Source organism: Ammospiza caudacuta, chromosome Z (assembly GCF_027887145.1).
Source record: "Ammospiza caudacuta isolate bAmmCau1 chromosome Z, bAmmCau1.pri, whole genome shotgun sequence".
NCBI classification, from domain to species: domain Eukaryota; kingdom Metazoa; phylum Chordata; class Aves; order Passeriformes; family Passerellidae; genus Ammospiza; species Ammospiza caudacuta.
The window spans coordinates 16,760,255-16,782,700 of record NC_080632.1 but is presented as its reverse complement, the minus strand read 5'-3'; the positions used below and the strand labels follow the sequence as shown (position 1 = coordinate 16,782,700).

The following is a 22,446-nucleotide window of genomic DNA, read 5'->3' as shown; positions in this document are numbered from 1 at the left end:
AGAATGCATCTTAACTTTTCCTCATTCTCTAATGTGCAGGAAGATTTGTGGCAAGTTTACAGTGACAGGACTTCGATTTATTTGGACTATCTTTAGGGGGTTTTTGGCAAAACTTGAAGATACTCCACTGGTCTGTGTTTCCCTAATACAGTAAGGCTTTTTTAAAAGAATTTGAATTAAGAGGGAAATAGCTTTTCTGTGTAGCATCTGTTAGTTTTGCTATTGTGTTTATTTTCTGTGATTATTTTCTGTGATTATTTTCTGTATTCTCTGCTTTTCATAAACAACCTTACTGTTGTTTATGTTTTAAATGTGAGACATCAGAATAACACGTAAAAATCCTTGCAGTTTTTTACTTTCATAATTACCAGAAAACACCCTAGAAATCTTCTGTGAAATAAAATAGGAGCCACGTGCTTTGTGCTGAAAAGCGGAAATTCAGTGTCCCACTCCCGCTCTTTGTAGTATTGTTGATGTGCCACTAAAGGAAGAACAGACTGACTGTTCTCTGCTTTAAAAAGCAAACCAAACAAAACTTCTTGGCCCACACTGGGTACTTCATGTGGCTAGAGATATCTGTGATAACTGTGGCAAAGGAAGGGAGTGAGAGGAAAAACGCGATTGTAACCAGTACCTGAGTACTGCAGAGCACATGAGCACCTCCTCTTGAGTAACTCTTCACTTTTTCTTCTCCTCCTTTTCCTTGATCACAAATTCCTTGAGGCTCAAACTAGGGACAACCAAAGAAAAGCACAGAAGGCAGCAAAAATAAATCTTGTGATTTCTCATTAGGACACTTTCTTCCATTTCATCAATAAAAGATGAGTTATTTAAATCAATTGCACCTTTCATAGGAAAGTTAAAAAAAAATTCAGATCTCCATTGGTATCTTTTTCTCTTTCTTACAGGGTTAGACTATATGCTGTTTGATATGCTCTATATATGCTCTTTGATATGCTGTTTTCACAATTTTTTTTGAGTAAGACTCCCCTCAGAAAGTTCTGGTTTAGATGGTCTCTTGGGTTGGATGACCTTCTAGGATCAAGATTATGCAACTGAAGATAGTACCCATCATGTTCACCTCATCAGTTGCTCCTAAGCACAACCACTGTTATTGGAGAGATTAGGAAACTGCTGTCTTTCAACCAGTAGTTTCTTTTGTCTAACATGTAGACCCTATTTTTTGCAGAACAAGGTGTCCATAAAGATGATGTTCAGCTCACAGGGCAGAACAAGTAACTTAATTCCTTGTTCTCTCAGCTGGTTATTCATTCTTTTGTTTATATTTAGCTCTCTGCTTGGATATAATTATTGAATTCCACCATCCACATGAATATTTAATCGCTTGCCTAAGCTTTTATTTAGGAATATGCAGCATATCAGTAATTATATGCACAGCTACTAGGGCAAGTCTTGGCTTCAAAACACCACATGGATTAGATTTCTAAAGAGCCTTTCCAATGAAACATGAAAACATATGAAAAGTTCTTTTTTTTTTTTTTTTACAAATATTAATTCATAACACATTACTGAAAAGACTTTAAACTGAGGGTATATAGGTCCAGCAAGGGAGGGAGGATTTGCATTTTGTGGTTTCTTGGACTATGGACCTAATTTTCATCTGAGCATTTTTTCCATGAGATTTTCTAGATTGTTCCTGTTGAGAATGCAAAACCAAACCTGATATTCATAAAGTGGATATCTTTCTAGTTAGTAAAAAAGCTTTTGAGTTTGATGCACTACTAACAGTTCTTTCCTTAGTCACACAGGAAGAACATTGATTCCAGTGGTGACTCCAATCATCTAGTCAAAGGAAACTAAATATTTCTCCTGCCATGCTGTCTCCTGTCTCCCTTCCTTTTGATAGGAGCTTCCACTCCCCGGAAGCTGAATCACCCTTTCTCAGTATTTCTCTATGGGAGGTATTTCTTTAGCTACCCTGGAGGAGTTACTGACTAAATGAAACCTTGCCAACCATCTTGAAACTTGGCAGATGGTACTTGGAAATTTTAACTAAGTTTTCAAGATTCCTCCAAGTTTTCAAGTCTTCCTCCAAGGCTTCCACATACAACATATGCTGTACTCCTCAGCAGGTGCCTGCCACGGATCTGGAGGAGAACCACCACTCTGAGATTCTGACATACAGGGAGGGAAAAGAAAGCAAGAAAGGGAGAGTGAAAAAGAGTGTGGAAAATATCTTCAAGCATAGTAAGATCTTGGGCTAAATTTGCCTGTTGCATCTGAAGATTTGAATTAGTTCATGGAACTGCAGATTTTCAAACCCTTAGAACTTATTTTCTTGCTGTCTCACAAAGCAGTGCTATTTTATGCTTTCATTCATTGATTCTGCATCTTGAAACTGGGTGGGAGTTTGTTTTGATTTCTCTCTCCTCCTTTGCTTTCAATTTCTAAATCAGAAAAATATTCTTGATTTCTAACTCAGCTGTCACTAAAAGAGGGTTCCTTGTAAGACCTGCAGCCATTAAAAACTGACAAATTGAAAAAAGGGCATTTCTTTGAAAAAAGTGTTAAATGGCTGCAAGTATGGTATTTTGTGTCACATAATCCTGCAAATCTTGATATACCAAAACAAGAAAGCAAATAAAAATTTTACATCAGATGATTTCAAATAACTTGGATTACAGTTGTGCAAGGAAGTTGGAATGCACATGCTTAATGAAGCAATAATGAAATGCTTTCAAAACCTGAACAGTTTGGAAAGACTTAGGAGTTAGACTCACCTGCTGTAGAGACAGAAAAGCTGTACTAGAGAGACCTTTCTCTGTGTACAGCATCTGTCAGCCTGTGATTCACCCCTTTACTGCTCTTTAATCATGATCCCATTTCTCTAACCTGTGGGGGGATGAGATGCATTTGTATACTTCATTATTTGTAATTTAATCTGCTTTTGTTACACAAAAGTGACTTTCAATCTGTGATGATACACAGAGGTTCTATTGTGAGTATGCTGTGTCAAAATGCCTGGCTGTCATGAGGAGGGAGTTAAACCAGGAGGAAGGATGCAAAATGCCTGTAACTAAGTAATGATGAATCGATGCCTAATTAATAATTGCAAAAATATTCCTTCCTGACACTCTGTGTCTTTTTTTCTGTTTCTTATAAATCTTGTGACTCTTTATGGGTTTCAGGAGACATCGTAATGGTTAAATACAAAAGAAATGTAAATGTGTTTTTCCAGTGAGGGTAGCATAACATCATGATGGGTGACTACAGGAGAAAAGTAACTAAGTTTTCCAGTGGTTTTCCACTGAGAGTACTGGAAGAAAAGTGGATCAGAAAGGTGGGTATAAAAAACAAATGCTATAGACATGGCTACAGAAGTTTAGCACGTTAATTATATTTTTAAAAGTCTTTTTAAGTCTTAAAACAATAATGTAAAAGCATTAATAATTATTGTTTTCATGAAGACTGGAGAAAAATGGCTTTTACAAGTGTTTTGTGTGCAAAATAAATACATCCAGAATCATGCAGACATGCTATTCCAGATTTTTTACATTTAAATCTGCTTTCTTAAAAATTAGTCCCCTGAAGCCCAGTATTGTGTACTTTGCTTCTGGAAATTAGATAGAGATTGTCCTACTTGTTGCTATAGAAAGCAAAGCAAAGCTGAGGGGAAAACTTAATTGGATGCTGCAAGATTTTTTTAAATGTAGCACACCATAGAAGTTAATTCCTTTGGATTGAAAATTTAAAATATATTGTCAGCATATTCTTCATCTCAGGAGAGGCTTTTGATTGAGTTTTTTGGGTTTTTTTGTTTTGTTTTTTTTTTGTGTGAATGATTGATAGAGATGAAGATTGCTACATGATCCTACGGTAGTTTTGTTGTTATTTTAGGTGACTTCTGACATCAAAGAAGTTCGTTTCCCATCTGTACAACCCGCTTTATGAAGATGAGGCATTTCTGGCAGTGAATTTAAATCAAGATTTAGTCCACCAGAAAAGCTCTTTAACAAACTCTAGAGTCAGACCATGAGCTCTCCAAGAAAAAGAAAAAAAAGACAAGCATGAGTTTTAACATCTAACTGCAGGGGCTTTACCTGCAAAATTGTAAAAAAGGATCTTTTCTCAGTCAGTTTGGTACAAATTTTTCACATAAATAAATGGCACATGAAGCTGCTGGTGGGTTTTCACCATATCCATAGTTTTGACAAGCTGGTTGAAGTGGATTACCAAATCTCCACTAGTATCAATGAGATCTGGATCAAGTCTTTGGAACTGAGTGGTTCTTCGCCTTATGTACCAACTATATAAATCTTCTGTTGCAAAAGTAAAAATTGTAGGTAACACGATAGCTAATATAGGTAGCAATGTTTCTATGGTATTTTTTTTTCCTAACTCTGTACCATGTAACTTGTCTTCCTTGAATTTTAAACTCAACTGTGGCAGAGAAAGAAACCCCAGAAGCTAAAAAAACCAAAACAAAACCAACGAAAAAGTTTGCTCTGTATTTCTGCACCATTCCTGAGGAATTTCTTTAACAAATGAAGTTGTAGGGTGAAGGTGAAAACCTAGATTCAATTTTGACATATGCAGACCAGAAAAACAGGGATGTAATTTTACACCTGTACAAAAACATCCATCCTTCCCATCTAGATGTAATCTGAGGGTTTAGAAAATAAGTTTCTATGCTAAATCAGGCTCTTTCCTATTAAGTCCACAAGTGTTTCTATAATACATTTATTGGAATATTAATATTAGAAAGTGATGTACAACTTACTCTTTTATCCTGATCTTCTTATTGGAATAGTTGTCCCCTGAAACCCTTAATCAAAAGTTTTCTACTGCAATGTTCTTTGTTTACCTCTGTGGATCACGTAATGTAGTCTTACTTTCACTACCTTTTCAGAAACACATAGCCAGGATATTTTTGTAGACATATTGGTCCTGAACTGTTACCATCTCACAAATTAAAAGCAGACAACTTATCATTCTGTGAGCTTTTTTGTAGGTTTTCTCCTAGAGAAGAAAATATTTAAATTCTTGAAACAGTACATCAAGATAAAATGAGATAGCAATATAAAGCAAGTGTTAATTTTTGAAGTGAGGAGAGGTTAAAATACTCAACATTAGTTTTAATTACCTGCTTTGTTCCTGGTGGCTCTTCAGGGCTCCAAAGCTTCACATTTAACTACCTAAGTCATTCCTATAAAGTAATTTCTGCTACAATTAACTTACAAGTTTCAGTCTTAGTACCTGTGAGATTGTGAATAAGCATCAGGATTTCTAGCATCATAAATTGCTCCTGAAGTCTTGTCAAACATGATTCCTTTAACTGGACTTGAGCACAGCACTCCTATTGTGACAAAATCAGGCATCCCCTGTGTCTCTACACTTGGATTTTAATGGATTGTACACACTGTATTTGTCACATGTCAAACAAATTTGACTTTAGTTCTCAGAATCAGTTTCAAATTAAGATGGAGTGTAGGAATATTTTCTCCTTTTTTTAATTCCTTCTCTTCAGTTTTGCTGTGAAATTCATTCTCCCCAAGCCAGTGTACATTGCAAAGTGCTTTCCCTGTAAGAAAAAGTATTTTCAACATTTTAAACAAAATTATCTACTCCTCTCCCAATGCAATAATATTGTGTATAAAGTGCAGTTTGCAGCAATTGCAAATGTTCAGAGGTGGTGACCTGTTACTTGCCTTTGTTTTGCTCAGAGGGAGAAGAAAACATAGAAGCAAAAATGCACAAAGCTTATCAGGTCATAACCCACATCTAAGTTATTTGTTTGCAGATTTTGATCTATGCAAAGCCTTTCAAGGGATGTGTATCCAAAGGGCAATATAGAGGCTTCTTCTACTACTGTCTATTCACTCATCTACCACTATCACAAGAGCATAAACATTATAGTGGGAAGGGCTAAGATTGTTTTTCTGCTCCCTCTTTGGCTCAGTCCTCTCCAGCTGACTTCTCTGTGCTGTCTGTGGAAAATGTCTGGCAGGTTCCTCAGATCATTTCACAATTGCTTCAGGGAAGAGCCCTCTCTGCCCCCTGCAGTTGTGATCTCGCTCTCTCCCACATTCTCTGCTTCTTCAGACCCACAGGGGTCCAGAAGCACTTCAGATTCTCGTACAACTCAAGCAAAGACCATGGACAGTGAGAAGGATGTGGTGGAAAAATCACTGTGATGAAAAGGGTTCAAAAGCCCACTCAACTTGGAGAAGAATTACAGCATGTAGGTTACAGATAGCTTATAGATATTCTATTATAAGCTGATTATACCTGCAAAGTACTCAGCAACCAGGATATTTGGTTGATTGTCTTACAAGCTGCCATGTTTTCTTCTATCAGCCTAAAATCTGCTGCAGATAGCCCAAATTTCTCAACCTGAAACAATGCTGACTGCATAGTGGAGTGTGATCCGGTCCCTAGGGAATGAGAAGGCAGCAGCGCAGATTGATTTCATCAAACAGGAAATTGTTTTTTACTGGGTTTGTAGGTGATTTGATGAAAACAGAATTAGGACTCTGCATAAAAATGGAAACATCTTCAGGCCAAAACCCTAGGGTTTAGTTTGTAACCATGCAAAACAAAGACAGAGCAGCAACTCAACAATTCCAGGGCAGATGTTTTAGTAAAACTAACACCTGACTGTAGTTTGAGAAGTTAAATTTTTTTCTCCCTGGTCTGAAATTTATTGAATAGGAAATGTTTTAGTCATTTCCTATTCCATAGGAAGAATGAATGGACCTTGTGACTGGTGGGGAGTTGAGAAGCTGGTGTTACAGAAGAGAGTATAATGTAGTTAAATATGTGGTTTAGCCTAGTATATGGTCTATAGCCATATCTTATAGGTACAATTTGGACCTGAAGATTTGAAACAAAACACAATAAAATTAGGGACTAAATTGCAGGTTTTAAGCAGTGTAAAGCATGGAGAAATGGCAAAAATCTACCATCTGTGTCAATATGGGCAGATGTGCTGATTTTATACAGACCTGCACTTATTGTAACAGTTTAAGAACTGGCTCCTTCTCTTGGCCATTAACAAAAATCTGCTGGGAGTTTTCTCCCCTGACATCAAAAGAAACATTCTGAACACACACACAAAAAGGGGTGGAAGGGGAACTTTTGCCCCAAAAAACTTCAAAGAAATGGTGTTCCCTTGTAAATGCTAGTAAGTATCCATGCAAACTTGCCATGTCCTTGTGGCGTGTGGTTTGTTTCTCAAAAATTCCAAAAGATAAAGTACAAGAACTTTTCTACATCTTTCTACATGTCTTTTTTCAAAACTTATTGCCATTAACTCTAAGCTGTTTATTGGTTAGTACTTCATAGGTTAATTGAGAGTATAGCATTGCTCTGACTACTGTCAGGCTCCATGTCAGCTCCAGTTTTTGGTTTTATGGCAGAAAAGTGCTTGCTGCATTCTAACTGTGTTCCCCTAGAACAACTCATATCTGGAAATATACATAGGTGGTATTAGAAGCTGTGTAGAGATAGAGGCAGTATTCTGGAGGAACACAGAAGCACCTACATGATGGGCTGGGAGTACCCTAAGTCACATGAATTTAAAGACATATATTCTGAGTTTTATGCCTGTATAAAAATATCTGGAGCTCTGGAAGAAAACCCTGGCATGTTACTGTGTTTTCTCTATCTATGCCTTGTTTCACACATTGCCCTCCTGCTGACTTCAGAACATACCATGAAGCCTGTGCAGGCATGGGAATGCCAGTCTGCTAAAGCCTGCTGCAATAACTTTCGCATCTTAGCAGTCAAGACCAGTCCATCTGACATCAGCCACACTGTGTATGCTCACTTCGGGGAGTCCAGTGCAGTGAGGAAGTGCTTTAGGAAATTTAAATGCAGTAGGTAACTTGTCTGAATCTTCTGTATCTGTTATTCCTGTGACACAGTGGTGCCCTGAGTCCCAAGAAAGAAGGTATGGAAGAGGGGCTTTCTTGCAGGAGTGTGAAATACTGCAGAAGTCAGTCAGGTAACTCAGTTCACAGGACTAAGGTTTTCTAATACAAGGAGGAAAGTGGGAGGCTGAGTGGCCTTGTTCTGAGGAGTCATGGTGTCAGCACAGGATGTAAGTAGTGCTTGCCAAGCATCATAGTCATTTACCAGAAGAGTTACATGTTCTTAAGCTGGTGTTTTCTTTTGGACTTGCATTATTTTTTGTCTCACAGAGGCATTAATATGTATGCCTAAGCACATTCCGATCCTTTAGGCCTATTTCTGTTGTCAGCTTGCAAAGAATATCACATGAAATGCAAATTTTTCCCTTATTTTAGAATCTAAGCTTTTGCCTCAACTTTTTAGCAAAATATGCTGTCACTTGCAAATCCCTACATTTGCGTTTTTTATGTCATCGTGAATTGTAGAGGAGTAAAACACATATATAAAATGCTATCTCTTTTATTTCTGAATGGAAATTCAAAATGCCTTATGAAATGCAACACCTTTTTTGAAACATGGCACTTCTATGAGCACCCATATTCTTCCTGGTGGGCCAAAACCACTAAAAAATTGTCCCAGTGGCAGCACAGGGGTTCTGGCTAGGTCATGGCACAAGTCACAGTAGGCATTCTGGTTAGGTCATGGCACAGAGGCAAGGACACTTAGTTTTCATTAGTCGCTTAATTTCATAGTGAGAGTAGCCAAGCTGCGTTCATGTGTGGCTCTTAATGTGGACCAGTAGCTCAAGTTGTGCTCACAGTCCAAACCCCTGAGAACAGAAGTAGTGTGATCAAAATTTGAATTGAGAAGGCTCTTGCTTGCCTCGGACACTGAGGGACCCTCTGCCAGTGTCTCTTTAGTGTAGCAGCAGCTGAGGGTTCCCATCATGCCTACCTTTTTCACTACTTAGCAGTGATACTCCTTTTCAATACTCATAGAATCATGTAACTATTGAGGTTGGAAATGACCACTAAGATCATTGATTCTGACCATTAACTTAACATTGCCAGGTCCACCACTCAACCACGTCCCTAAGTACCATTCCTACACAACTAGTAATACCTCCACCAGGTTTGATGACTCCACTTTTCTGGACAGTCTTTTCCAATGTTTGACTTTCTTAACCTTTTGGTGAAGAATTTTTTACCAGTATCCAACTGAAACTTCCCCTGGTGCAATTCAAGGCCATTTCCTTTCATCCTATAACTTGCTACTTAGAAGAGGCTGACGCCCACCTGGCTACAGCCTCCTTTCAGAGAGTTGTAGAGAGCGATAATTTCCCCCCACAGGCCTCCTTTTCTCCAGGCCAAACATGCCCAGCATCCTCAGCTACTTGTGCTCTAGACCCTTTTGCATCTTTGCTACCCTTCTTTGGCCACACTACAGTGCCTTAGTGTCTTTCTTGTTGCGAAGGGCCCAAAATCACCCATGATAATTGTTCTCCCAGCCCAGGTGCCAGAGGAGTTTGGCCTGGAAGCAGTAATAAACTATCCTGTGGCCCCAAGAGCATATGTATGGCCTCAATTCCAGCTTAAGAAGCAAGGCATCTTGCTTTGTGCACCTCCAGGATTCTTTACTGTCTTCACTCTCCTGATAGTGCTTCACCATCAACAGCATTTTATCATCAGCTGCCTAGACACCTTCCCCTCTGTCTCAGACAAGAAGGCAACTTTGCACTCTGAGAGCCTGTGAGAAGGCCCTTATTGCTTTCTTGCTCCCCTGCTTCTTTTTACCTACTTATCCGTCCAGATGGAGGTGATGGATTACAGCTGTGACTTGTCTGGTTTTTGCCTCAAGGCTGTAGCACAGGCAAGTATTAATGGTAGTAAGTTCAAGGTCTATGAATGTGATGTTTCACAAAGCTGTCTGTAACATCTTGAATTTCACTCCCAGTGATGTTAGATATTGATTTTTTCTCATTATTTTAAGGTAATTTTTGGGAGGCCTCCGACATTGAAATAGAAAGTGCAGTGCCTTATACATTCATAGTTTATAAAATGTGGTAGTTTATAAAATGTCACTTGCACCCTCACTGGTTCACAGTCTGCAAAAGTAGAAGCAACTAGCTTAGAATTTGGCTCCATCTCAAGAAAAAATTGGATGTTTGTAGGTAGCATTAATTATGTTGTGAAGATAACTATTTCGAATCAAGTGCTATTTAGAAATAGATTTTCTAGCTAAAACTCTGTGATTTGATAATTTTGAGTCTTGGGTACATTGAGCAGTGATTTAATAATTTTTACTGCTTACCTTTTTTTTTTCCTTTTTGCTTCAGATTGCTGTTAAAAGTGTTCCCTCCTTCTTATTCTCCATCTCTGAAGATGTGTATAGTCTTGTTTATGGCAAAAGAGCTTAGAAGGAGAGCATGTATTTAAAGGAGAAGGTAGGACTGGAAATGTAGCAGTCCTTTCCTCCCAAAACATGCAAAGAATCTTACTGCCCTTTAGAAAGAGAACAAGCTTCTACATTTTTAAGGTGGAAAATTTGCCTTTCAAGCAGAGAAAAAGATGGAAAAGCGAGACACAGAGCACCAATTTGCTTAAATGTGTAGAGAGGTTGAGAGCCTGACAGTTCCTGAGACAACCTCACTCTGGTGTTTCCCTGCTCCCTTTCTGGCAGCTGCCACAGGGGGGTTCATTCTGGTTTAATCAACTGCTCTTCAGTAAAGTCTTTGGATCTTACAGGTGCTACTTTAGCACTTTCTGTCAACACTGATAGCAAGATGGGGGCCTTAGAAATGTAGGACTCACTGCGCTGGAATTCCTTCTTTACAGGAAGATTCCTGCATTGCAGAAAATTAGGTCATTGAAGAGTGGCTGTCTAGTGGGGGATGAAAAGCATGGTTCAGAAATGTTTTAAATGGCAGTTCTTCAGAGAAGGAAGCTGTGTTAGACTGAGGCCTGAGGCTCTATATTTGGTTAAGGTACTGCAACATAATCTGTTTTATCTTTCACCCCTTTAATTTGCAGCAGTAATGTTCACTTTGTTGACAGCCACAGTACTTAGTATTTAAAAATACTTTCTTCCATTCAGATCTGCAGTGACGCTCTTCCTGCAGCAGATACTGCTTTAGCAAGGGTCAGATCTGTTCTTAAGGACATCTTTTATATCTTGCAAAGGAATGGGGGCGGGGGGGGACAAGGACAACTGGAGAAAATGAAGTGAAACGCTGTCAGTTTTCCAAATGTTTCTTGAGCAAGCAGCAGTTAGTAGTGAGCATACTGACTTAGTTGTTATCTCAGTGCTCTGGCTTTCCATAAACAAGACTTTTTTTTGGTATACATATTTGGAAAATATTAAAAGAATTCAGGGAATCCTGTCAGTTTCCATAAGAGTTTGCTTGAGGAATGAGGAGTGGGATTTATGGCATTTTTCACGGTAAATCAGGAGTATCAGTGGTGATTCCAGGAATTAAGTAGGAACTATAACATCAGGATTACAACAGCTTACTGAACTCTATGCAGGAATAGTTGGGCTAGTTTCACAATATGTAAAAAAATAGTTGGCAAAACCATCACTTTTTATGGCCTGATTACTGGCCTGAGCCATTGCATGTCCTCCAGCAGTCTTAAGTTAACCAAAAGCTCTGTTTCCTATCTGGGCTGCTAAGTAAATAAACATGGAAATAGTGACATATGTTCTCCATCTGCATAGTCATGTGCTATATCTTCAGTGCTCAGAAATGTTACTTAATAGGAGTATAATCACTGTTGTTGAAAAGTATATTTAATGATAAAAATAAGGGATGTGGAAATGAGGCCAAGTTTGGCACCTAATGCAGTAGTGACAGTTTATTGAGGGTCTGGCAGAAATAGCTTCTCTTTCCTGTTTATAATAACTTTTACTTGCTGCATTCCCCATCTGTGATTGAGCACTGGCACTGCTCTGATCTGCAGAGAAAGAAGGCAGAAATAGGTATCTGGGATTTTTTGGTTTGGGTTTTTTTTAACTCCAGGATTATATGCACCAGAAGCTGTTAGGAGTGGGTGTTGGAGACAACAGAAGAAAAGGAGTATTTCATGTTAGGCTAGCAAAATTATTCAGGAACATACAGGGCTCTGTTCATATTTTGCCAGAGAGAAAATTTACAATTTTTGTATCAATGAGAATGAGAAAATCTGGGAATGTCTCTTGACTACTCCTGGATTCCCTACACAACTGGCTTCTCTCAGGAAAGCCAGTTTGCTCACTGAGTTTGAGCAGAGAGTAATTTTTGGTTACTATTAAGTCCCGAGAATCACTGAACACAAAATTTTTCAAGTTGCTGAGTTGGTGAACATAGTGGAAATGGATCTTGAACCACCAGGCACGTTCTTCCCTGCAGTAACCTATTAGTGTTGTGGAGATTGGGATGCATGCTTTGTCAGCTTCTAAACCCTTCTCCCTTATTTTGTTAAACTGAGCAATCCCAGGAGAAGGTGATGTGTTGAGTTAGCTGTAACATGAGACTCCTGCTCCCTGCTTCTGGAAGAAAGTGCAGGCTGTGCTGAGCAAGTGCTGGCTGGATTGTGGTAATTTCAGCGAGTCCCAGGGGTTGCAGGCAGTGGAGATTCTCACTTATGTCCACATTCCTCTGGGTGTAGCACATTAGTTGTTAAAGAATGGGTTTTTCTTCCCAGCTCAGACTCCTCGCTTGCCAAGTTGTCCCTCTTGCAAGCTGTGGATAAAGGAAGTCTATTTCTTGTTCCCCAGTGTGTGCCTCTAGGTCACACTGCAGTAAGCTGAGCAGCACAGATCACAGCCCAGTGGACTTTTCAGCTCTTCCATATGTAACAGCCATCACTTGGGATCTAACCTAGGGACAATTTTAGCTCTTTAGGCTCCTAGTTGCTGATTATTAGTCCTTCCTGTTAGGGAGGCAAGTGATAGGTTGGTGCAAACATGTCCTTTTCTTGTCCTTCTCTTTTCCTTCTTGACCAATAACCTTTTGTGAAAGGATGAAAAGACAAGTAGAATTATTTGATAGATGGTAAAATGGTTAGACCAGGCCTAGAGAACCCTGGGCTTCCAGTGCCTTCAGACAAGAGAGATACTAGATCTCTCAAGCAGGTGTTTGCTTATCTATGTGCAGCACAAATGAAACAAAATGTTTGGATTCTCTTTAATGGAATTTTCTTTACATCAGTCAGTCGGTTTGTTGGGGTATTTTGAATTTGCTGTTCTAGAAAAGAATGTGCAACTTCACAGCAACAATACCAAAATGGCAAACAAGTGCAGCTAGTACAGGATGGCAAAGCTCCTTTTCCGTGTTTATATATTTAGATAGCAGGATGCCATCCAGGGCACTTAGAACAGTTGTATTTAGAGTAGCATGTGCTATCACATCAGCAGTGATCAAGGTTTGCTGAGGAATGTGTGTCTGTGATTATGATAAAGACCATGTCTGGAGAAGCCTACTGTATAGCAGTGCTGCTCTGAGCAAAGCATTTTCAGAATTTATTGTATTTCCCCTTTTTGTATAAGGGTCTCACTCTACATGAAGTTTTAGACAAAAAAAACCCCTTCACTTGCATGTAAATAAATTCATACATAATCTTTATTTGCTTAACAAACTTAACAATATTAACTGAATTAATTTCCCAGAAAGAATTTTTTGTAGTTTTGGAATTAGTTTTACACTTCTAGCATGATAACTTCTATAAATACATGGGGACATGAGGACATAAATCAGTATTCAAGTTTTAAAAATCAGAAGTGCTGGTATGAACTGATATCTGTCACTGATAGGCATGTATATGTTTGGGCATCTCCTCCAATGAATCACCAAGGCTGGCTTTTATGTCCATGCAAGCAGCAAACCTGTAACTGTCTGAAATGCACTGACACTTAAACCCAAAGAGCTTCACTTCAATACCTGAATGTCACTTCTATATATAGATAAGTTGTCAGGATCTATCTTGTGATTTTTGTAGTTTGAATGAAGCATAAGTAGACTTCTTTTAAAGTTACAGTGCATGGAATCAGGATTTTTTTTCTCATTCTTAAGTAAGACACATGCTTTGAAACAAAAAGAGAAGTAACCTGTAAAAGTATATCTAGTAACCTCTATCAGTAGTCTTTGTTTTTAGGATTGTAAAATATATAAAATACATCTCACTGCTCTGTGTCTTTACAATGCAAGAGTGGATCAAGTATGAATCTGTTTAAGGCACTCATCTTGCTTGTAACATGTAATAGTTGGCCTTCTTGTTAAAAAAAGTTTTGAAAGTAAGCATAGATGCATTCCCTCTATATTGTCAATACTGCTGCTGTGACCAAGGAGCGTGTTTGGCATTCAGAGTTGTTGCTTTGCAGTAATCCTGTGTGAATGTGCTGGCCCCAAGCCTACCCAAAGATGCTCAGCACAGCCAGACCTCCCTGTGGAGAAGGTTCTCATTGGCATCCTAACGTGTAGAAGCTGTGATGCCTCCTGGGCTTATATTCTTCAAGCAGGCAGATTGCTCTCCACATTGTGGATGCTCGCAGCAGCAGGATGAGATGCTCACCCAACGATTGCATCTCCTTCCAGGCAACATATTCTGCCCTGTGGGAGGGGAGCCAAGATTCTCATTTTTATCAAGAAACCGTTTTTTCTTCTGAAAGTTTGTTATGACTGTTTGAAGTGCTTAAAAATCTAGAGCTAAGTCATCTCAGAGTGTTGTAGCAAATTCTGCAGACTACTTGGCAGTGGAATATTTCAATTTTGCTGTATGCAACCTCAACTTCAATGTTTGAATGAGCCATCCCCTATGTATCATGTAGAGCCAGCTAAACTTCTGGATTGTTTCAGCCTGCTGCCTTTGCCTGAGAGAAAATTTGTGGAACTACTAAGGAGATGGAGGAAAATACATAAAATAAGACCAGAGACATCTAGCTTGTTAAACTGCTAATCATGTTGCTTTGAGAAGGATGCTTAAAAAATACTGACAAAGTGCAGATGGATGAGCAGGTTCAATGCCATCTGAAATTAATGCAGAGCACATGCTGGGGATAATAGGAGATATTAAAGAGCTGGAGAACATGCTAAGACTTAGAAATCCTTCCCTGATCCCTACACATAAAGGCAAGCTCAGGGTTTTCCTTTGCAATCTTTGTACAAGTCATACATGTCAAATGTTTAACTAAAGCCACTTCCTTGCCTATTTTTTGTAATCCTAGCATGCTCCTGCCTTGGTTTTTTGTTTAGTTGGTTGTTGTTGTTGTTTGTTTGTTGTTTTGTTTGAGGGTTTTTTGAAGCATCATACATGTTGCAAACTGCAGAAAGGTAGATTACTGCATCTGTGAAAAGTTTAGATTTGTTTTTCCTTATCTTTCTAAAGGCATTTCATAATCACAGTGTGGGCAACCTGACAAACCTACAGAAGATCTTAAGAAAAACCATCTTCCTAGATAATAAAGCTGACAACAAAAGCGGTAATTTCTGGAAGTAATCTCTACAATAGAGACCCATCATGTGGAAAGTCTTAGAGAAGCAAGCTTAAAGATCTTTGTGTGCTGGCGCAGTACAATATATTTCAGAGGCCGGGATGGTCTCTGGCCAGTAATCCTACTGGCCCAAGCTAAGAAGGACTCATAAGATGGTAGCAGCAAAAGCCGTGAGATGTCACTGTGAAATACACAGAGATGGCAGAGGTCTGGGGAGTTCCATGCAGCTGTGGCCTCCCATATGTAATTCACATTCTTCCATTGCAGAGGTCGCTTACACTCTAAGTGTGCAACAGCAGCAGAAGGAGTTTTGGAGGCAAGAGGCACTATGAGCAACACTGTATGCTGGTACTGTCGGACATCCCAAGAAGTCTTTGACTGCTTGGTGTGGAATGGGATCTCCATTTCCTACATAACACCATGGCTTGTCATTGTGAAGTGCATTTTATTTGGCCGGCTATTGTCAAAAGAAATTCATACCAGCCCTTTGTTCCTACTGCTGCTTCTAAGCAAGGGAGTGCTTGGCTCTTAGACGAATCTGATCATGCAGTATTTTGTCATGTTGAGAGAGGCAGATATGAAAGTAGAAAGGTGTAGCATGATACTGTACTGTAATTTATCCATATATCCTCAATTATTAAAATTTTAATTCCCAATTAGTAAAATAAATAAGTTTTATAGTCAGATCTATTCATGGTGGCAAATCTAATACATGACTATTTGCAAATACAACTACCAGAGCACTTTTTTCACTCACTTGAAGGCTCCAGTGACAACTTCTTCTTTTTTTTTTCCCACTGTTGCCAATGCATAGCAATAATAGGTGAAGTAAAGGAGTGAAAGGGAGAACCCACAGCTTCAGACTGCAGTTCTTCAAGGACATAAATGTGACTTAATTTGAGGCTTTGGTTGTGGATCTTCCACATAACTTCCAAAAAATTTACTAGAAACACAAGGAATCATGTTAGGTCTAGGATCCGCACAATTAAAAATCTCCATGTCCAGTGTCCGGAGATTCTGTAACCTATGGGTTCCATCATTTTTAGGGGGCACCAGGAAACCAAGTAAGAGCAGGTAGCCATGTTGTACTGTGATTCTGGGACAGATCTGTCAAGTACCTATCCATGCAATCAATATCATAAAAATAATTACAGTACCATAAACAAAACTTGCTTAAATGGCAAACTAGGGTTTCTTTCCTCATTGAAGGTGTTTGGAGGCTGAGTTACAAAAACTATTGGAGATTTGCATGGAGGTGTCATTTCATTTAGGCTTTGCGCTTTTGAGGAAAAAGTGAGAATTATAGACTACAGTTACCAGAGTAGCTGTGTATCAATAGAACTCAGAGTGATGCAGAAGAGAACAGGATATTGCCTAGCTGATTCCTGCCATATCCCACAAAAGATAAATCCTTAATCAGATCCTTCATTAGCATATAGTGTGGAAAAAACGGTTCATGCCAGGGATTACTTAGTAAAGGTAGTTAGTGGAAGAAATTATGCATTGAAGAAAAATACAAAATCCCTCAATCTTTGAAATACGTGAAGTTTGAGTCGCCTCTTTCTTAACACTGGGATAATTGAAGAATAATTCCATTTCAGTGACTTAGAGCACTGGACTAGTTGGAGAGGGAATTGAGTTTGCCTGCTCTCCCAGGATTTTGAAAGTTTTATATTTTTAAGGCAGAAATGTTTATCCTTAAAATTTGTACTTGTACACTTAGAGGAAGAATTGTGATCCCATGCCACAGAGTAGATGAACACTTTGTCCTATTATCTCCACCTGCTTAAGTCCAGACTGGAGACTTTATGCATTGTGGGAGTTCAGTGCTAGTTGGTTTAACTTTGCTGATGGCTTTAGTATTCGCAGTTTTAAAAAAGCCAAAGTGCATAATACATATGAATTGTTTGATGAATCTCTGAAATAAACCTTTGTTTTTGTTTTCACTTTTGCAATAGCAAATTCTAGCATAAAGATTAAAATGTCAGTTATTTCATAATTGTAGGAAGGCAGAATAAAATTCCCACTGAATTTAGAAGTCTATTCTTTACTTTTTTAAATAGTCTTTTCTAACATTCCATGTTCACTGTTTATCTTCAAACAACATGTTGACATATAGGTGTGCTGTCAGTATGGTTAGTTGACTGAAATGTTTTTATGTCTGTCCTGTGGGTCTTTGATTCTAGCAAACCCCTCTCATATTTCTTTTCTAGTGATTTCTTTTCTATGTGCAACTTAAGTATAAGTAAGAAAGTGCATTCTATTGGTGGCCCAACATGTCATCAGGCCCAGTAATGTTCAAAACCAGAAGAGACATGCTCGATTTTCTTACAATTTTTCAGTCAGTTATACACCCTAGGAGAGCATGTGTGAGGAGGAAAAGGCAGGAGGCATGCTGAAGTAACCATGTATTCCTTCATTTTCATTTCTGGTCAGAAATTCAGTGCACTGTCCTTAGTATAGACAGTAGAATATGCATGTGAATTGTTGATGAATATCTACCCTTTTATGAAAGCAGGTTGTTGATGACAACTTCAATATGACTCGTCTTTTTGTGCTTGGGGAATTTGGGCCTTGTACTTTTTCAAGTTCACACATTAATCTCTGCTTCCAGATATATTCCAACAAAGAGGTAATCCTCTTGTGTAGCTCAGTGTTCACTATTCTGGTCTCAAGAGGAGAATTACATTAAACAAAAAGCAATTCCTTGCTCCTCTCCTTGCTTATGGGCAGAGAACAACATGGTTCACATATATAGAAATTCACATCTTTTGTTTTCAAAATCATGTTTGCAATGTTCATATGAGTTTCTTCTTCTTTAAAGACTGATACTGTTAAAACTGTTTTCCCATTTTTAAATTCTTGCCTCTTTTTGTTATTCTTGATAGTGCTAAAATGATGCTTATTTACAATGGGTTTATTCACACACTGTTTTGAGGCTTTTTACACCTGGACATTGCTGGAAAGGGAACCAAACCTTGAAAAAAAATTTATTTTTACAGATTAGGACCAAAGAATATGATCTTTCCCTGTAGTAAGTTTTTTGCTGGTACAGAGTTGCTGAATGCATACAGGTGACTAGAGTGAAATTTGGCACTGCTTGATCCTAGAAGATTCCCAGCTGTATGATCAGTCATGGATTGAGCCACATGTGCTCTTCAGATGTGTTTGTCCCTTAGGCTCTGTCTTAGCTTTGAATCCATCACTGAGTGTGGGCTTGGGCCATGCTGTAGTGCTGGCTAGGATGGATCTGCCATCTAGCTGGATCAAATGCGGACAGTCCAGAGCAGATGGCCAGGGCTCTGCTCATCCACAGCTGATTTTGGATGGTTTTAACGTGAGCTGTGGCCAGGCTAACCTCTGCGACTGTCATGGAAATGATGGAAATGCACAGTGTGCTTATGCTCTATTCTTAAATCATCTCTTTGACCTCTCAGGATAGGCTGTGTGATCTCACACACTTGGAAGTGTCGCTGTAAGCCAGTGCTTTCTGGCAAAGATTCTGAATGAAACTCATGTGGAGTTTCGTAGTTTGAATATGTCTAGGGCATATGTGGGATCAATGAGCAGGGATTCAGACTTGAAGAAAATTCCACATCAAATGCCAAGTTAAGGATATACTTCAACTTCCTGTAAAGGCAGTGATAAGCATTTGAAGCATACATAAAGAACGAGGACATTTGGGAAAACATGTTTTTCTCAGTAGAGACATTAATAATGATCTTAACAGTGTTATTTACCTCCTGCTGCTTGACTGGAAAGAGCAAATTGTAAGTGTAATTTCAGAATTAATCATTTTCTTCAAAGCCAGACTGATTCAAAGCTCTAAGCAAATTACTGGGTTTATTGTTAGAAATGTTCACATCATAGAATGGATGATTACTTCTATTCCACAGTTCTTAAAACAGAGAGAAAATTGCTGCTGTTTTATTTTAGGTGAGGTTGAAAGGAAAAGAGAAATTAGGTTGAGGGTTTGTTGGTTTATGGGGGGGATTTTTTGGAATGGAACACCATTCCAAAAAATTTGGACTGGAACACCAATAGTTTAGATGTCATTTTATATGCCATACATGGAAAAGAAGAGGCTAATTTACTTCAACTGGCATATGGAGGGCATCTCTGTCACAGAGCAGGTCCCCTGTGATGCTTAATTTACACTCTTTCCTGTGTCCTCTTGGATGCACTTCATCACTTTGTGCTGGATACAGTTTTAAAAAGGATGCACAGAGACCTTCACAAAGTGCCAGATGGAAATATTTCAGAGATTTCAGAGCAATGCCTCTGATACTCTCATCATCTAAAGCAGGAGAGATTATTTCGGAGACATGTGATGTCCAAGATGGGAATTTCTGCACAGAACAAAGGATAGAAACAGAAGTCCAAAAAGATTGTCTTGGATGGGAAGAACAGGTGAATTATATGAAAGGGACTTTTTTTCCCAATACTTTTCTGAAAATCCCAAAACAAAAATTAAAAAATCCCTTCTCTAAATCAGATTGGATTTTTCTGCCTATTTCATTCCTGAATTGCTTTCTTTTGTATTTATATCTCTTACTGAATAGGCATTGTCATTGTCTCCTTAAAAGTGTGTTTAAAATACAAATTAGTGAATCCAATTTCAGCACCCAAAACTGCCCCTTAACTGGAAGCCACTCATTGCTTTCTTCAAAAAAACCACTCAAAGTTTTTTGAAAAACCAACAAAAGTATTTTCTCTGGAAGGTATCCAAAAAATCATCCTCCTTCTGGAAAGTGCCACCTGTTCATATTGGCTGATTTTTTGGGGGGGTATATTCCACAAAAATTGGCTTATGTAAGTAAATTCTCTCATGACAGGTGAGGAGAAAGGAGAATGGATTTTCTTTTGCCTTTGTTTTTTTGGTTTGGTTTGTTTTTTTTTCCAGTTGCCTAGAAAGCAGTAGGTTTTAATTAGGAAGACAAGAGGCAGAGTATCTTTGCATCCAAGTCTGAGAATAGACCAAGTTGGTCTTATAGCTACCAAAGAGGAGGTTGGTACTGCCAGAATATCTGAGCTCCAGTAAATACAGCTCCGTAGGAGAGACCAATTCCACAAGCAAGGCACACCTAACTGTGTAAGGAGGGAGTCACTGGAGCCTGGTTGTGGTTGTACTGTTCTTCATCCCATTCAGAGCTGCATCAAATGGTACCAATTGGCTGAGGGGAGAATGACAGGGCCTGACCTGCAGTCTGAAGGAGAAAATGTGGCCATTTTGCTGACAATTAAGTTAATGGAGTGAGAGTTTTTTGGCCAGGTTTCAGTGTTCCTATTGCATAATAGAATATTTCCTGAACTTTTCATTAGCAGTTACATTTTTCAGCACAAGTGTCTTTGCGTTTCAAGCGGTAATCTGGTCAATCAAAATTTCACTTTAGCAGCAGTTGCTGTGTTGTCTTGTTGATTAGTCACTCCCCTAATTCACACGTCTTGTGAAAGAAACACAAATAATTACAGTGATTTCCTGAAGACAAGAATTCAAGGCAGAGAGCAGTAAGGTTTAGAGCTATCAAACCCATCTGAAGTTCTCTGGTGAGAGGTGCCTTTTCCCTGTGCATTTTCTCTGCCTTAGAAAAACGTCACCTGTATGTTTTTAAAGCCTGTGTGTGCAGTTGCACAGAATTAATAATATGAAATGCAATGTAAATGAGTGCAAAGGCCTCAAGCAGTAGTTGCTATGATTAACTCCTTCATTGTTTGTGCCTCTCACATTTCAGCACATCTAGTATGTAGATCATATATATCATATGACCATAATGCGTAAATCCAAGGCAGGAGTTTTACTGGCTTGTATTAGCTTTCAGCTAAGAATCTCTATGCATTAAACATCTTGTAGTTTTGAATGGCAAGGATTAAGTCTGAACTGATTTTTTACAGCTCTGAATCAAGAATGTCTGCATAAGGTCTGCACAGGTTTTGTCAGTGAAAATCTGGTGTGTCTTCTGGGACTGGGTTTCTTTTCAAGATAATTAATCATGGACTTAATGTCAGTCCCCAGACAGTCACTATAGATAACTCCACCAGGTCTGGTAGGCATTAGTTCAAACCTGTTAAGAAGTCTGCAGTACTTCAAGTGGAGAATGCTCCTGCCCTAGGTGACACTGAATATATAAATGAAAATGTAGAAAGCGTAAAACAACACACCTGAAAAAATACGCTAGGTGAAAGATGAATGCCCTGATTCCTTTCTGTTTTCTTTTGCTGAAAGCTTGTCCACCAGGAACGTACAAGCCTGAAGGTTCACCAGGTGGAATCAGTACTTGCATCTCGTGTCCTGATGAGAATCACACTTCTCCACCGGGAAGTACCTCCCTTGAGGATTGCACGTGCCGGGAGGGTTATCGTGCTGTAGGACAAACCTGTGAAGGTAAGTGTTTCCATCGACAAACAGAATATCCCTGGAATGCACAGTGCAGTGCTGGGACAATTTTTTAATGTGGTTTTGTACTGTAAGGGACATGTCAAATTGCATACAAGATTCTCTCTGTCATTCCAAACCAGCAAAAATGCCGAGGTGCAAGCTGAGTTAGAAATTCTAAAAAATTGTTTTCCTTCAGGGGCCTCTTGCACTCCAGCTAGTAACCACTTTGTTGTGGCTGTTTAATTATTTAGTTGTTCACTGCCCTGAACTGAAGCCCCCTGAAAATGGTCACTTTGTCCAGAATGTCTGCAACAATTACTTTAATGCTGCCTGTGGAATCCGATGCAAGACAGGATTTGATCTCGTTGGAAGCAGCATCCGGCTTTGTCAACCAAATGGGCAGTGGTCTGGATCAGAGGCTACTTGCAGAGGTATGTGTTTGATAAGCATTTTTTCTGTTGTTTGTTCTTAGCAGTGGTTTTCTTCACTCATTACATGGTCGGTTGTGCAGATCTGTCCTGTTAGCCCTGTGTGAAAGTTCGTTCCAAAGGTTGGCTAACACCCCGATCACTCTGTTTCCTTCCTTTATAAACTGCAAGAAGGACTTCTGCAATAGAAAAAGCAGAGCAAGATTGACTAGATGGAAGTCTTTTGCAAGTGAATATACAGATTCCTTCCTTAAACCTCTCTTCACCTCTCTACCTAATTTCTATGAATTTTTGTATCTACACTGT

The 22,446-nt window shown here is 38.9% G+C and overlaps 1 protein-coding gene across 2 annotated transcripts in view; it reads left to right on the top strand.

The window, feature by feature from the left end:
- Positions 1 to 22,446, top strand: part of SVEP1 (sushi, von Willebrand factor type A, EGF and pentraxin domain containing 1) — a 118,273-nt gene that overhangs the window by 16,586 nt on the left and 79,241 nt on the right. For both annotated transcript variants that reach the window (XM_058824354.1, XM_058824352.1), the window contains exons 4-5: positions 21,560 to 21,718; positions 21,964 to 22,143. In XM_058824354.1, coding sequence (XP_058680337.1) covers positions 21,560 to 21,718; positions 21,964 to 22,143 — 339 coding nt within the window. The remainder of the gene's footprint in view (positions 1 to 21,559; positions 21,719 to 21,963; positions 22,144 to 22,446) is intronic.